General features: G+C 39.9%; 1 protein-coding gene across 1 annotated transcript in view; it reads left to right on the forward strand.

Moving 5' to 3' along the window:
- Pgant35A (polypeptide N-acetylgalactosaminyltransferase 35A) overlaps positions 1 to 17,429 on the forward strand; it is a 101,328-nt gene that overhangs the window by 45,133 nt on the left and 38,766 nt on the right. The window contains exons 7-9 of the mRNA XM_071691782.1: positions 2,144 to 2,271; positions 3,222 to 3,353; positions 11,681 to 11,793. Of these exons, the coding sequence (XP_071547883.1) occupies positions 2,144 to 2,271; positions 3,222 to 3,353; positions 11,681 to 11,793 (373 nt within the window). The remainder of the gene's footprint in view (positions 1 to 2,143; positions 2,272 to 3,221; positions 3,354 to 11,680; positions 11,794 to 17,429) is intronic.

Raw genomic sequence — 17,429 nt, forward strand, 5'->3', positions numbered from 1 at the left:
GATAGAGTGGCAGATATAGGGTGTTTTGGTCAGAGTGGTGTGCGAAGTGAGAGGGGTCATTGAAAATGGTTTGGTGAACAAAGAGGCTGTGAAAGCTTTGCTGAAGATGAAATCTGGGAAGGCGTCAAGTTTGGTTGGTATTGCAGTAGAATTCATTAAAAAAGGGTGTGACTGTGTTGTTCATTGGTTGGTAAAGATATTCAATGTATGTATGGATCATGGTGAAGTGCCTGAGGATTGGCAGAATGCATGCATATGGCCATTGTACATAGGCAAAGGGGATAAAGCTGAGTGTTCAAATTACAGGGGCATAAGTTTGTTGAGTACTCCTGGGAAATTATGTAGGAGGGTATTGATTGAAAAGGTAAAGGTATGTACAGAGCATCACATTGGGGAAGAGCAGTGTGGTTTCAGAAGTGGTAGATGATGTGTGGATCAGGTGTTTGCTTTGAAGAATGTATGTGAGAAATACTTAGAAAAACAGATGGATTTGTATGCAGCATTTATGGATCTGGAGAAGGCATATGATAGGATTAATAGAGATGCTTTGTGGAACATTTTAAGAGTATGTGGTGTGGGAGGTAAGTTGTTAGAAGCAGTGAAAAGTTTTTACTAAGGATGTAAGGCATGTGTAAGTATGAAGAGAGGAAAGTGATTGGTTCCCAGTGAATGTCAATTTGCGGCAGGGGTGCGTGATGTCTCCATGGTTGTTTAATTTGTTTACGGATGGGGTGGTTAGGGAGGTGAATGGAAGAGTTTTGGAGAAAGGGGCAAGTATGCAGTCTGTTGTGGATGAGAGGGCTTGGGAAGCGAGTCAGTTGTTCGCTGATGATACAGCACTGGTGGCTGATTCGGGTGAGAAACTGAAGAAGTTTGTGACTGAGTTTGGTAAAGTGTGTGAAAGAAGAAAACTGAGAGTAAATGTGAATAAGAACAAGGTTATTAGGTACAGTAGGGTTGAGGTACAAGTTAATTGGGAGGTAAGTTTGAATGGAGAAAAACTGGAGGATGTGAAGTGTTTTAGGTATCTGGAAGTGGACTTAGCAGTTGACAGAACCATGGAAGCGGAAGTGAGTCACAGGGTGGGGGAGGGAGCGAAGGTTCTGGGAGCATTGAAGAATGTGTGGAAGGTGAGAACGTTATCTCGGAGAGCAAAAATGGGTGTGTTTGAAGGAATAGTGGTTCCAACAATGTTATATGGTTGCAAGGCATGGGATATAGGTAGGGTAGTGCGGAGGAGGATGGATGTGTTAGAAATGAAATGTTTGAGGACAGTATGTGGTGTGAGGTGGTTTGATCGAGTAAGTAATGAAAGGGTAAGAGAGATGTTTGGAAATAAAAGAATGTGGTTGAGAGAGCAGAAGAGTGTGTGGTAAAATGGTTTGGTCACATGGAGAGAATGAGTGAGGAAAGATTGACAAAGAGGATATATGTTTCAGAGGTGGAGGGAAGAAGTAGAAGCGGGAGACCATATTGGAGGTGGAAGGATGGAGTGAAAAGGATTTTGAGCGATCGGGGCCTGAACATACAGGAGGGTGAAAGGCATGCAAGGAATAGAGTGAGTTGGAACGATGTGATATACCGGGGTGGGTATGCTGTCAGTTTATTGAACCAGGGCATGTGAAGCATCTGGGGTAAACCATGGAAAGGGCTGTGGGGCCTGCATGTGGAAAGGGAGCTGTGGTTTCAGTGCATTACACATAATGGATAGAGATTGAATGTGAACGGATTTGGCCTTTTTTTTTATCTGTTCCTGGTGCTGCCTCGTTGGATAGAGAAAGTGGGTACTTTGTGTGTGGCGGGGTGGCGACGGGAATAGATGAAGGCAGCAAGTATGGATATGTACATGTGTATATATGTATATGTCTGTGTATGTGTATGTATGTATACATTGAAATGTACATGTATGTATATGTGCATGTGTGGGCGTTTATGTATCTATATGGGTATGTGGGTGGGTTGGGCCATTCCTCATCTGTTTCCTTGCACTACCTCACTATTATGGGTGATGGCGGTTAAGTATGATAAAATAGAATAATGTTGATATATGTATGATTTTAGTTATAAATGGTATTGGAATTCACATTATTTGCTTTTCATGTGCATAGGGTTTTATATTCATCATATGAAACATTTTCCTCAGAGAAGTATCATGCTGTGGTATTGGATGAGATGACAGGTATCAGTGAAAAGATACATATTCTCCAAACATCCCAGAGAGAGGGCCTTATCAGAGCAAGAGTCTTTGGTGCCAGACATGCTACTGGTCAGGTAAGAAAACAGTTATTACACGTGATGTTTTAACTTTACTCACCGCAGTTTGAATATCTAGCTGATTTATATCAAAATCAGTTGTCCCTTAAGTTGTCCCTCACCTACCCCTGACTTTACTCCCAAGACATTTCCAAACCGCCCTTCCCCTTTACCCTTGAGCTTCGTTTCACTCAGAGCCAAAACATCCAGGTTCTTTTCCTCAAACATACTACCTATCTCTCCTTTTTTTTTTCATCTTAGTTTCATCCACACACGTTTAGACACCCCAGTCTGATCCTTTGAGGAAGATGAGCACTCCCCACATGACTCCTTCTCTTTCCCCTTTTAGAAAGTTCAAATACAAGGAGGGAAGGGTTTCTAGCCCCCTATTTCTGCCCCCTTTAGTCGCCTTCTGCGACATGTGGGGAAGACATGGGAAGTATTATTTCTCCCCTATCCCATATTTATTTTATTCATATTATTTCTCCCCTATCCCATATTTATTTTATTCATATTATTTCTCCCCTATCCCATATTTATTTTATTCAGTGTCATTTCCCGCATTGGCGAGGTAGTGCAAGGAAACAGACGAAAGAATGGCCCAACCCAACCACATACACGTATACACATAATTGCGCACACACGCACAAATATGTACCTTTACATTTCAACGTACACATACATATACATACACTGACGTATACATATATACACATCTTCTATCTCATTCTTGTATCTCCCCTGACAGTGTGATTATGTACATATGGAGCCCTAGTTGCAGTGTACATCAGAATCTATTGAAGGTATTTCAGAGAAAGAGATATGTATGCTGTCTCTCTTTAAGATACTGCCTTCATGATTTGTTCTAATATGATTACCTTTTTGTATGTTAGTATATTATGCTAATAGAAATGATTGTTGTTCAAATTATTAATAAATATCAGAATACTAATTTGTTGACTTTACAGGTGCTTGTGTTTTTGGACAGCCATATCGAGGTGAACGTAGGATGGATGGAACCATTATTAGCACGAGTGTCTGAGCACCGCACCCATGTTGTTACACCAATCATTGATGTTATTTCCCCAGATACTTTTCAGGTATAGTTTACTTCTGTGTTATGTTACCCATTTAATAGGGCAGCAACAGATAGGGTTTTAGTAGAAGCAACTTGAATGTATTCAGTGTTGGTTTATAGTTATTGCATAGCCAATTCGGTCTTACATTTAGATTTTGAATTTGGATATTCCTTTACATATGACAATACTACAGCATTTATTTAGTTTTGATTCTATCTTATCATTTGTGGCTCACTCCATGTTTGTGCATGACCCATCCTTCTATATGCTAAAGGGTATGTATATGTATGTGATTGATAATAGGAAAAAAGAACATGATTGGAACAGATAAAAGGAAGGTTTTTAACCCATTAACTGCACTCTACTGCATATTCAGTCCACAAAATTTTTTGCATGTATTGATCCACACTGCATATCAAGTTTTTAGGGTATTGCTATAGATTCAAATGTCAACTGATGTATTACTCCTCCCTTTGGCCAAAAATGTCAGCAGTGAACCGTGTATGGCCCCGAGATACAATGCAAGATCACACCAATTTTCATGCTGCATACAGCACCATTTTTGAGCATGTTTGCATTTTATGCCTAAAGAGTTTTTTTTTTTTTTTTTTTTTTTTTTTTTTTTTTTTTTTTTTTTGCTGTCTCCCGCGTTTGCGAGGTAGCGCAAGGAAACAGACGAAAGAAATGGCCCAACCCACCCCCATACACATGTATATACATACGTCCACACACGCAAATATACATACCTACACAGCTTTCCATGGTTTACCCCAGACGCTTCACATGCCCCGATTCAATCCACTGCCAGCACGTCAACCCCGGTATACCACATCGCTCCAATTCACTCTATTCCTTGCCCTCCTTTCACCCTCCTGCATGTTCAGGCCCCGATCACACAAAATCTTTTTCACTCCATCTTTCCACCTCCAATTTGGTCTCCCTCTTCTCCTCGTTCCCTCCACCTCCGACACATATATCCTCTTGGTCAATCTTTCCTCACTCATTCTCTCCATGTGCCCAAACCATTTCAAAACACCCTCTTCTGCTCTCTCAACCACGCTCTTTTTATTTCCACACATCTCTCTTACCCTTACGTTACTTACTCGATCAAACCACCTCACACCACACATTGTCCTCAAACATCTCATTTCCAGCACATCCATCCTCCTGCGCACAACTCTATCCATAGCCCACGCCTCGCAACCATACAACATTGTTGGAACCACTATTCCTTCAAACATACCCATTTTTGCTTTCCGAGATAATGTTCTCGACTTCCACACATTCTTCAAGGCTCCCAGAATTTTCGCCCCCTCCCCCACCCTATGATCCACTTCCGCTTCCATAGTTCCATCCGCTGCCAGATCCACTCCCAGATATCTAAAACACTTCACTTCCTCCAGTTTTTCTCCATTCAAACTCACCTCCCAATTGACTTGACCCTCAACCCTACTGTACCTAATAACCTTGCTCTTATTCACATTTACTCTTAACTTTCTTCTTTCACACACTTTACCAAACTCAGTCACCAGCTTCTGCAGTTTCTCACATGAATCAGCCACCAGTGCTGTATCATCAGCAAACAACAACTGACTCACTTCCCAAGCTCTCTCATCCCCAACAGACTTCATACTTGCCCCTCTTTCCAAAACTCTTGCATTTACCTCCCTAACAACCCCATCCATAAACAAATTAAACAACTATGGAGACATCACACACCCCTGCCGCAAACCTACATTCACTGAGAACCAATCACTTTCCTCTCTTCCTACAGGTACACATGCCTTACATCCTCGATAAAAACTTTTCACTGCTTCTGACAACTTGCCTCCCACACCATATATTCTTAATACCTTCCACAGAGCATCTCTATCAACTCTATCATATGCCTTCTCCAGATCCATAAATGCTACATACAAATCCATTTGCTTTTCTAAGTATTTCTCACATACATTCTTCAAAGCAAACACCTGATCCACACATCCTCTACCACTTCTGAAACCACACTGCTCTTCCCCAATCTGATGCTCTGTACATGCCTTCACCCTCTCAATCAATACCAATCAATATCAATAATTTACCAGGAATACTCAACAAACTTATACCTCTGTAATTTGAGCACTCACCTTTGTCCCCTTTGCCTTTGTACAATGGCACTGTGCAAGCATTCCGCCAATCCTCAGGCACCTCATCATGAATCATACATACATTAGATAACCTTACCAACCAGTCAACAATACCATCACCCCCTTTTTTTAATAAATTCCACTGCAATACCATCCAAACCTGCTGCCTTGCCGGCTTTCATCTTCCGCAAAGCTTTTACTACCTCTTCTCTGTTTACCAAATCATTTTCCCTAACCCTCTCACTTTGCACACCACCTCGACCAAAACACCCTATATCTGCCACTCTATCATCAAACACATTCAACAAACCTTCAAAATACTCACTCCATCTCCTTCTCACATCACCACTACTTGTTATCACCTCCCCATTTGCGCCCTTCACTGAAGTTCTCATTTGCTCCCTTGTCTTACGCACTTTATTTACCTCCTTCCAGAACATCTTTTTATTCTCCCTAAAATTTAATGATACTCTCTCACCCCAACTCTCATTTGCCTTCTTTTTCACCTCTTGCACCTTTCTCTTGACCTCCTGTCTCTTTCTTTTATACATCTCCCACTCAACTGCATTTTTTCCCTGCAAAAATCGTCCAAATGCCTCTCTCTTCTCTTTCACTAATACTCTTACTTCTTCATCCCACCACTCACTTTCCCTTTCTAATCAACCCACCTCCCACTCTTCTCATGCCACAAGCATCTTTTGCGCAATCCATCACTAATTCCCTAAATACATCCCATTCCTCCCCCACTCCCCTTACTTCCATTGTTCTCACCTAAAGAGGTACTGTGGAGAAAACACTATAGAGCTCCAATGAGGAAGAATGGTGTTTCAGAGACCAGAGTAGTTAGGAGAATTAGTGAGCTTGGTGTGGGGGAGGAGTTCAACCCAGCAACTGTCATTGCACCTGCCATCTTATCTAACACTCCTTGAAGGCCACAGCACTATCTCCTAAAACTTACCACATTAGCAGAATGGATTTTGAATATTATTTAATTCTTTACATTTGCATGGTAATTCACTGTTAAGAAGAAAACTTATTTAAGGGAACTAGATTTTTTTTAGTACATACAGGTAGTTGCAGAAATTTTTTTTCACATTTAAAGATTTAAGGAAGTGATGATGGGAGTATGAAAGATATTGCCACAAAGTTCCTCTTGTTTCTGTTAAAGCTTCCAGTTATGGATAGGAGTCACCTTATGAGAGCTATATGTATGTGTGTGTGTGTGGACATGTATGTATATACATGTGTATGTGGGTGGGTTGGGCCATTCTTTTCGTCTGTTTCCTTGTGCTACCTCGCTAACTCAGGAGACGGCGGCAAAGTATAATAAATAAAATAAAATACGTAATGAGATATTGGGAAAACAGGATGGTATGGAAACAAACAGGTTAGAGCAGAGATGTACCTCAATGTTTTGACCTTCATCGGTCTTCCTCAGGAGATACGGATTCCAGCATTCAGCGGGACTGTGTTTCCAGTAAGTGATGGTCACCCGGTCGGATGCCTTGGCATGTTGCTTTCTGATTGGATTGCTTGTCCTGCTGCCTTCATCCATTCACAGCAATCTCTGCTGCCTGACATGACCAGCAGATGAACCCACATTATCACTAAATGGTTTTTCACATGCCTGTAGTCACCATGGCATCAACTGTTTAGTGAATGTGTGAGAGCTTACTTAGAGGAAGGGATTAGAACAACGTTAATGCATAGTCTGGGTTCATCTGCTGGTCACAGGCAGTGGAGATCAACGTGAATGGGTGAATGTAGCAGGACAGGGGATCTAATCAGAGAGCAACACGCCAAGGTGTCCGACTGGGTAACCATCACTTGCTGGGGGATGGAGTCCCACCGAATGTTGGAATCAGTATCTTCTGAGGAAGACAGATGAAGGTCAAAATGTTGATGTATGTCTCCGCTCTAGCCTGTTTGTTTCCATACCATCCTGTTTTCCACATTTTTCATGGTGGATAGTAGATAATGAGATATTTTGGGGATGGGACCCAAGTCTAAACACAAAATCCATTTATGTTTCATATGCAACTTGCACACATAGCCTGAAGGTAATGTATACAATTTTTTGATAAGTTTTGTGCGCACAGCCTGAAGGTAATGTATACAATTTTTTAATTGTTTTGCACATGAAACAAAGTTTGTGCAACACTGAATCATCAGAAAGCTAAGGTGTCACAATGTCAGCTGCCCATTTGGACAATCTGTGGTTGTTTGGGATCACCTTCATTCCTGACTCTGAATTAATTATTTTTTTTATCATACTTTGTCTCTGTCTCCTCGTTAGTGAGGTAGCACAGTGAAACAGACAAAAGAATGGCCCATCCCACCCACATACACTTGTGTATACATACACGTCCACACGCACATATACATACCTATACATTTCAATGTATACATATATATACATACACAGACATATATACACATGTGCATAATTCATGTGGAAGTCGAGAAAATTATCTTGGAAAGCGAAAATGGGTATGTTTGAAGGATAGTGGTTCCAGCAATGTTATATGGTTGCGAGGCGTGGGCTATAGATAGAGTTGTGCGGAGGAGGGTGGATGTGCTGGAAATGAGATGTTTAAGGACAACATGTGGTGTGAGGTGGTTTGATCGAGTAAGTAATGAAAGGGTAAGAGAGATGTGTGGTAATAAAAAGAATGTGGTTGAGAGAGCAGAAGAGGGTGTTTTGAAATGGTTTGGTCACATGGAGAGAATAAGTGAGGAAAGATTGACAAAGAGGATATATGTGTCAGAGGTGGAGGGAATGAGGAGAAGTGGGAGACCAAATTAGAGGTAGAAAGATGAAGTGAAAAGGATTCTGAGTGATCGGGGCCTGAACATGCAGGAGGGTGACAGGCATGCAAGGAATAGAGTGAATTGGAATGATGTGGTATACTGGGGTCAACGTGCTGGCAGTGGATTGAACCAGGGCATGTGAAGCGTCTGGGGTAAACCATGGAAAGTTCTTTGGGGCCTGTATATGGAAAGGGAGCTGTGGTTTTGGTGCATTATACATGACAGCTAGAGACCGAGTGTGAATGAATGTGGCCTTTGTTGTCTTTTCCTAGTGCTACCTCACGCACATGCAGGGGGAGGGTGTTGTCATTTCATGTGTGGCAGCGTGGCAACGGGAATGAATAAGGGCAGACAGTATGAATTATGTACATATGCATGTATGTGTATTTTTGTGTGTGTATATATATGTATACGTTAAGATGTATAGATATGTATATGTGCATGTGTGGACATGTATGTGTATACATGTGTATGTCGGTGGGTTAGGCCATTCTTTCATCTGTTTCCTTGCACTACCTCGCTGACGTGGGAGACAGCGACAAAGTATATATTTATTTATTTATTTTATGTATTTTATTTACTAGTTTCCTTTATTCATTCCCGTTGCCACCCCGCCACACATGAAATGACAACCCCCTCGCCCCTGCATATGCACAAGGTAGTGCTAGGAAATGACAACAAAGGCCACATTTGTTCACACTCAGCCTCTAGCTGTCATGTATAATGCACCAAAACCACAGCTCCCTTTCCACATCCAGGCCCACAAAACTTTCCATGGTTTACCCCAGGTGCTTCACATTCCCTGGTTCAATCCATTGACAGCTCGTCGACCCCAGTATACCATATCATTCCAATTCACTCTTTTCCTTGCATGCCTTTCACCCTCCTGCATGTTCAGGCCCCAATTGCTCAAAATCTTTTTCACTCCATCCTTCCACCTCCAGTTTGGTCTCCCATTTCTCCTCATTCCCTCCACCTGTAACACATATATCCTCTTTGTCAATCTTTCCTCTCATTCTCTCCGTGTGACCATACCATTTCGATACACCCTCTTCTGCTCTTTCAACCGCACCCTTTTTATTTCCACACATCTCTCTTACCCTTTCATTACTTACTCGATCAAACCACCTCACATCACATATTGTCCTCAAACATCTCATTTCCAGCACACCCACCCTCCTCCGCGCAACCCTATCTATAGCCCACGCCTCGTTACCATTTAACATTGTTGGCACCACTATTCCCTGAAACATACCCATTTTTGCTTTCCAAGATAATGGTCTTGCCTTCCACACATTTTTCAACACTCCCAGAACTTTCACCCCCTCCCCCACCCTGCGACCCGCTTCCATGGTTCCATCCACTGCCAAATCCACTCCCTGATATCTAAAACACTTCACTTCCTCCAGTTTTTCTCCATTCAAACTTACCTCCCAGTTGACTTGTCCCTCAACCGTACTGTACCTAATAATCTTGCTCTTATTCACATTTACTCTCAGCTTTCTTCTTTCACGCACTTTACCAAACTCAGTCACCAGCTTCTGCAATTTTTCACCCGAATCAGCCACCAGCGAACAACTGACTCACATTCCAAGCTCTCTCATCCACAACAGACTGCATACTTGCCCCTTTCTTCAAAACTCTTGCATTCACCTTCCTAACAACCCTATCCATAAACAAGTTAAACAATCATTGAGACACCACGCACCCCTGCCGCAAACCGACATTCAACTGAGAACCAATCACTTTCCTCTCTTCCTACTCATACACATGCCTCACATCCTTGATAAAAACTTTTCACTGCTTCTAGCAACTTGCCTCCCACACCATATACTCTTAGTACCTTCCACAGAGCATCTTTATCAACTCTATCATATGCCTTCTCCAGATCCAGAATTTATATGTATGTATATTTATGTATATTTACATGTTTGTTCATATAGGTATATGAGTGAATGTTTCTTCTTCTCTTTCCTTCTGTAAGCTTGCTAATGTGGGAAACAGTGCTCAAGCATGAAAGAAAAATATTTCCAAAATAATATCAGATGTCAGTTTTGCAGATGACACTGGTGTAAGCAAAATGATTGGATCAAAAACTGATCCAAAGGAGATGCAAAAAGACTTGGATTTGATTTACAAATGGGCAGAAGTAAACCTGATGGAATTAAAGATAAATTTGAGAAAGCAGCAGTAGGTCAAAAGGAGGGTGTAGGGGTTCATAAAAAACATGGAACTCCAAAAAATATATAAAAGAAAACTTGACATGTCATTATGCCAAAATCTTGTTGGATACTTGTAGGTAGTCTCTCTCTCTCTCTCTCTCTCTCTCTCTCTCTCTCTCTCTCTCTCTCTCTCTCTCTCTCTCTCTCTCTCTCTCTCTCTCTCTCTCTCTCTCTCTCTCTCTCTCTCTCTCTCTCTCTCTCATGTAGTAGTTTAAAGGGAATGTAATTTCACAAGTTAAGGTGTTCTTTTCTCTTGATCTTTTTGAAGTAATTGTTTACAAAGAGGAACATAGATTATGCAGGCATACAGCTAAAAGAATAAGAATTTGTGAAGCCTTTGGAGAACTACAGATATGGATGATTTACATACTAGGTGGAGATAAAGTGTTCATATGATATTAAATATTCTTGTCATATAAAGAAGATGAAAGGAAGAAAAAGATTGATTTTAATGAAGAGCAAATATTTTTTATATGTGACTGCTCATACTGAAGCATATAAGTATTAGGGACAAATGAATAGTGGATTCATTTGCATACAGCCTTCTACAGCCAAGCTCTCAGACTTCACCATGATAGTGAATGTAGATGCCTGAAAGTGTGTGTAGTATCAGCAGAGAGAATTACTCATACTTTTTCATAGATTAGATTGTTTTGCTTTGGGAATTGGATTATATTAGATACAGTATTATTGAGGTTAGCCACAGGTATAGGGAAAAAAGAATACTACTTACATCTGTGTTTGTTAGGGGGCAGCTCAGAGGGACATGACTTGGGTACTGAAAAATCCATCCATCTTGCATCATTACTTTCTAAAAGAGATGAAAAGGCTATAAAGCTAAGTGAGGATTTTTCCCTGTTAGGTTCAGTCATCTGTTTTTGGTGCCACCTCAGTAAAGCAGGAAACAGCAAACAAGTATGATACATAACTTAGATATGGTATTATTGGAGAAGCAGTTATGTATAAGAAGAATATAAGTAGACATCTGTAAACCTTTACCAGAATAGATTACTGAAATGTTTTCATGAATAAGAAATGTACTTTGAACCTTATTGCTTAAAGTCTCATTAATTTACTAAGAAGTATTATTTAGTCGTTTTAGAAAAGTTGTACCATATTGATGCATAGGAATTATCTTTATAAAATGATTCTTGTTTGAACTGATCTAATGTGATTTTTTTATTTTCAGTACTCAGCATCTCCACTTGTCCGTGGTGGTTTTAACTGGGGTCTCCATTTCAAATGGGACACAATTCCTTCTTCATATTTTGCTGACAAAAGGAATTTTGTAACACCCATTAGGTAAGCCTCATAATTTTTTCACTCTTTTTACATATATACTTTTTTTCTCATACTTGATTGCTTATTCCTGCTTTAGCAAGTTGGTGCCAGGAACAGATACAGAAAGGCCACATCTGCTCATATCCATTGTCTGTCTGTCATGTGTAATGCACTGAGACCACAGGTCACAGCTCCACAACCAGGCCCCACATGGGTTACCCCAGACTCCTCACATTCTCTGGTTCTGTCTATTGACAGCATGTCAACCCCAGTGTATCACAACATTCCAATTCAATCTATCTTGTGCATGGCTTTCACCCTCCTGCTTGTTCATATTCTGGTTGCTCAAAATATTTTTCACTCCATCTTTCCATCTCCAATAGTCTCCCTGTTCTACTTGTTCCCCCTGACACATGTATCCTTGCTGTCAACCATTACTTACTGATTCTTTCCATTTGTCCAAACCATTTCAGGACACCCTCTTCTGCTCTCTCAACCACACTCTTTTTATTACTACACGTCTCTCTTGCCTTTTCATTACTTTCTCGATGAAACTTCCTCAAACATTTCATTTCTAACACGTCCATACTCTGCACTGCATTTTATAGCCCATGCCTACCATCCATATGATATTGATTGGGCTACTATTCTTTCAAACATATCCAGTTTTGCCTTCCCAGATAATGTTCTCTCTTTCCACACATTCTTTAGTGCTCCCAGAGCCTTCATCCCCTTCTCCACTCAATGTCTCACTTCTGCTTCATTTACTGCCATGTCCACTTCCAGGGGGTGGCAATGCTGTTTCCTGTGGGGTGGAGTGGTGCTGGGAATGGCTGAAGGCAAGCAAGTATGATCATGTACATGTGTATAAATGTAAGTATGTTGCAAAAAGTCACAGAAGGGCATGTGATCTAGTGTATTCAGGTTATCCATGGCAAATGAAACACGATAAATTCCAAAGTGCACTTTTTTGTAATGATTACATCATCAAGGGAATCAAGGGAGATACAAGAATGAGATAAAGAACTGTCAGTTGATATACAAGGAAGTGATGAGCTAGGACACCATTGGTAAACAAGTGCCACTGGATGGTGGTGTCCAGATTGGTGCACTCAAGTCTGGCAACATGCGTGTCATAAAATCTCACTATTTTGACAAGAAGGGGAACCAGTTTTCAAATTTTATTTACAATGAATCTATCCAATTTGTATAAGCCTTCACTAATATTACTATTACAATTCTTTGTGTATTTGATAATCACAGATTCATTGATATTTCTCGTGGTAAAGGAGTTAGAGAAGGTATTACTGTAGTCAATACAGTAATCATAATTTTAAAGATGATTAAATAAGGCATTTGATTCTTGTCCTGTTCTTATAATGTATTTATGTTGTTTAAGTCTAACACAAAGATCCTTACCAGTCTGTCCAACATAAATCATATTACACCTTATACAAGGCACTCAATAAATACAGCCAGCAGAACTTTCTAGTGAGTTCCTGATTAGAATATTCTTATTGGTATTGTTATTGCTGAAGGTTACATTTACATTAAAGGATTTAAGCAGCCTGGGAAGTAATGTAAAATGATCACTAAATGGGAGAACTAAAAGATTCTTGGGATCAAGGATAGGTTTGGATTTAACTTTGTAAAATTATTTCTTTGCAAACTTAGGTATGCATCAATGTATCTCTTTCACTAGCACCCTTTCAAATCTGCCCACCTCCTACCACATGCATCTCTTGCACATGCTATCGATACTTTCCTTAATACCTGTCATTCCTCACCCATTCCCCTGACTTCATTTGCTCTCACCTTTTGCCATTCTACACCCATCTCTTCTTGTATTTCTTCATACATGTCTGCTTTCCAACCTCACTAACTCTCACCACTCTGTTCTCCCTAACATTGTTTCCTCTTTTTAGAAAACCTCTACAAATCTTCACCCTCACATCCACAAGATAGTGATCAGACATCCCACCAGCTGTCTCTCTTTCACACACCTATCAATTGATACGTAATCAAATAATGCCCATTGACTATCTCTTCTACTCATACATTTTCTTGTGTATATCTTTTTTTAAACCAGGTTTTCCCAAACCCAGTCTTTTTTTTTTTTTGCATAAAACTCCATAAGCTCTTCACCATTTCCATTCATAACACGGAATACCCTGTGTGCACCATTTATACCCCCAACTGCTACAACTGTCATTATAATGTTGTGGTATACTATGCTGCCTTCTCAACCACTGATCTTGCCTTTGCCTTGTTGCAGTAATATATTACCATTGATTAATCGAATTTGGGGTTGAAAAATGTATTTGGGGACATTAAGGCCTATAAATAAGGATTTGATTTTTAATATTTAGAAGATTTTATGATTTTTTCGGATCACATTCTTTGGGTATTTGTCGGCCTGGGAAAGCCTTATAAGATATTTTTTGTGGTCATTTCAAGCATAGTAGCATTTGATTATGTCATATATCTGATATAAAACAAATTTTTTGGTTCAAAAATTGGAATTTTTGTGAAGGTAATAGATTTTCTTGGAAACCTCAGTGGAACAACTATGTTTTGTGCTGAATTCGAATCTCTTATTGAAATATATATTGGGGCTCTTAAGGCCTGTAAATAAGTAATTGATTGGTAGTCTTCTAGAAGAATTTGTGATTCTTCATTTTGCATTTACTGGGTATCTGTCAGCTTGGGGTGAAAAATGATGTAGATATTTCCTCTGATTATTTCATTTATAAAAGTGTTTCAGTGTATAATATTTCAGTTTTAAAACAAAAAGATTTTTGGTCTAAAAAATTCCCTGAACTGTTACCTGCAATGTTCGGTATTTTTTACGAGTGTAAGAGATTTTCTGTAAAATCGTAGTATAAGGGCTATTTTTCTTATTGAATTCGACTTTGGGGTTGAAATATCTATTGGGGTATATTACGGTCTGAAATAATAAATTGATTATCACTTATAAGAGTCTGTGATTTATTTGGTTTGTATTTATTAGGTATTGTCTTCTTAAGGAAACATTTTGAATTATTATCTATGGTTATTTCAAGTTTAGAGGGGTTTCCGTATGTTATATTTCAGTTTTATCACAAAACTGTTTTTGGTTAACAAAATTCCCTGAACTACAATTTTTGTTATTTGTGTAAGGGTAATACATTTTCTTGAAAACTTAGTATAAGGACTATTTTTCTTGATAATTTTGATTCTGGGGTTGAAATGTATATATAGGTGGACCTTAACGATATTTAGAAGAATTTATGATAATTCTGTTCATATATATTGCGTACCTGTTGGCCTGGGGAAGAACTTAAGATATTTTTTTTTTTTTTTTTATCTTTTCAAGCTTAGAAGTGTTTCATTATGTCTTATTTCAGTTTAGAAAAAAAAGTCTTTGGTTTAGAAATTACCTGAATTATTACCTGCTAGTTTTGGCATTTTTGTGAAGGTAATAGATATTCTTGGAAACCTTAGTGTAAGAATTATTATTTGAGCTGAATTCGAATCTCTGATTGAGATATATGTTGGGGCTGTTAAGGCTTGTAAGTAATCAATTGATAGTCTTATAGAAGATTCTGTGATTCTTCAGTTGGCTGAATTCGAATCTCTTATTGAAATATATGATGGGGTTGTTAAGGCCTATAAATAAGTAATTAATTGTTAGTCTTTTAAGAAGATTCTGTGATTCTTCAATTCGTATTTATTGGGTATCTGTCTGCTTGGGAAAAATATTGAGATTTTCTGTGATTATTTTTAGCATAGAAGCCTTGCTGTATATCATATTTCAATTTTAAAACAAAGAGGGGCAAGTATGAAGTCTGTTGTGGATGAGAGAGCTTGGGAAGTGAATCAGTTGTTGTTCGCTGATGATACAGCGCTGGTGGCTGATGCATGTGAGAAACTGCAGAAGCTGGTGACTGAGTTTGGTAAAGTGTATGAAAGAAGAAAGTTAAGAGTAAATGTGAATAAGAGCAAGGTAATTAGGTACAGTAGGGTTGAGGGTCAAGTCAATTGGGAGGTAAGTTTGCATGGAGAAAAACTGGAGGAAGTAAAGTGTTTTAGATATCTGGGAGTGGATCTAGCAGCGGATGGAACCATGGAAGCAGAAGTGAATCATAGGGTGGGGGAGGGGGCGAAAATCCTGGGAGCCTTGAAGAATGTTTGGAAGTCGAGAACATTATCTCGGAAAGCAAAAATGGGCATGTTTGAAGGAATAGTGGTTCCAACAATGTTGTATGGTTGCGAGGCGTGGGCTATGGATAGAGTTGTGCGCAGGAGGATGGATGTGCTGGAAATGAGATGTTTGAGGACAATGTGTGGTGTGAGGTGGTTTGATCAAGTAAGTAATGTAAGGGTAAGAGAGATGTGTGGAAATAAAAAGAGCGTGGTTGAGAGAGCAGAAGAGGGTGTTTTGAAATGGTTTGGGCACATGGAGAGAATGAGTGAGGAAAGATTGACCAAGAGGATATATGTGTTGGAGGTGGAGGGAACGAGGAGAAGTGGGAGACCAAATTGGAGGTGGAAAGATGGAGTGAAAAAGATTTTGAGTGATCGGGGCCTGAACATGCAAGAGGGTGAAAGGCAGGCAAGGAACAGGGTGAATTGGATCGATGTGGTATACCGGGGTTGATGTGCTGTCAGTGGATTGAATCAGGGCATGTGAAGCGTCTGGGGTAAACCATGGAAAGCTGTGTAGGTATGTATATTTGCGTGTGTGGACGTATGTATATACATGTGTATGGGGGGGGGGTTGGGCCATTTCTTTCGTCTGTTTCCTTGCGCTACCTCGCAAATGCGGGAGACAGCGACAAAGTATAATAAAATAATATAAATATTATCTATTTTGCTTTGTCACTGTCTCCCGTGCTTGATAAAAACTTTTCACTGCTTCTAACAACTTTCCTCCCACACCATATATTCTTAATACCTTCCACAGAGCATCTCTATCAACTCTATCATATGCCTTCTCCAGATCCATAAATGCTACATACAAATCCATTTGCTTTTCTAAGTATTTCTCACATACATTCTTCAAAGCAAACACCTGATCCACACATCCTCTACCACTTCTGAAACCACACTGCTCCTCCCCAATCTGATGCTCTGTACATGCCTTCACCCTCTCAATCAATACCCTCCCATATAATTTACCAGGAATACTCAACAAACTTATACCTCTGTAATTTGAGCACTCACTCTTATCCCCTTTGCCTTTGTACAATGGCACTATGCACGCATTCCGCCAATCCTCAGGCACCTCACCATGAGTCATACATACATTAAATAACCTTACCAACCAGTCAACAATACAGTCACCCCCTTTTTTAATAAATTCCACTGCAATACCATCCAAACCTGCTGCCTTGCCGGCTTTCATCTTCCGCAAAGCTTTCACTACCTCTTCTCTGTTTACCAAATCATTTTCCCTAACCCTCTCACTTTGCACACCACCTCGACCAAAACACCCTATATCTGCCACTCTATCATCAAACACATTCAACAAACCTTCAAAATACTCACTCCATCTCCTTCTCACATCACCACTACTTGTTATCACCTCCCCATTTGCGCCCTTCACTGAAGTTCCCATTTGTTCCCTTGTCTTACGCACTTCATTTACCTCCTTCCAGAACATCTTTTTATTCTCC

This window comes from Panulirus ornatus, chromosome 4 (genome assembly GCF_036320965.1).
Source record: "Panulirus ornatus isolate Po-2019 chromosome 4, ASM3632096v1, whole genome shotgun sequence".
NCBI classification, from domain to species: domain Eukaryota; kingdom Metazoa; phylum Arthropoda; class Malacostraca; order Decapoda; family Palinuridae; genus Panulirus; species Panulirus ornatus.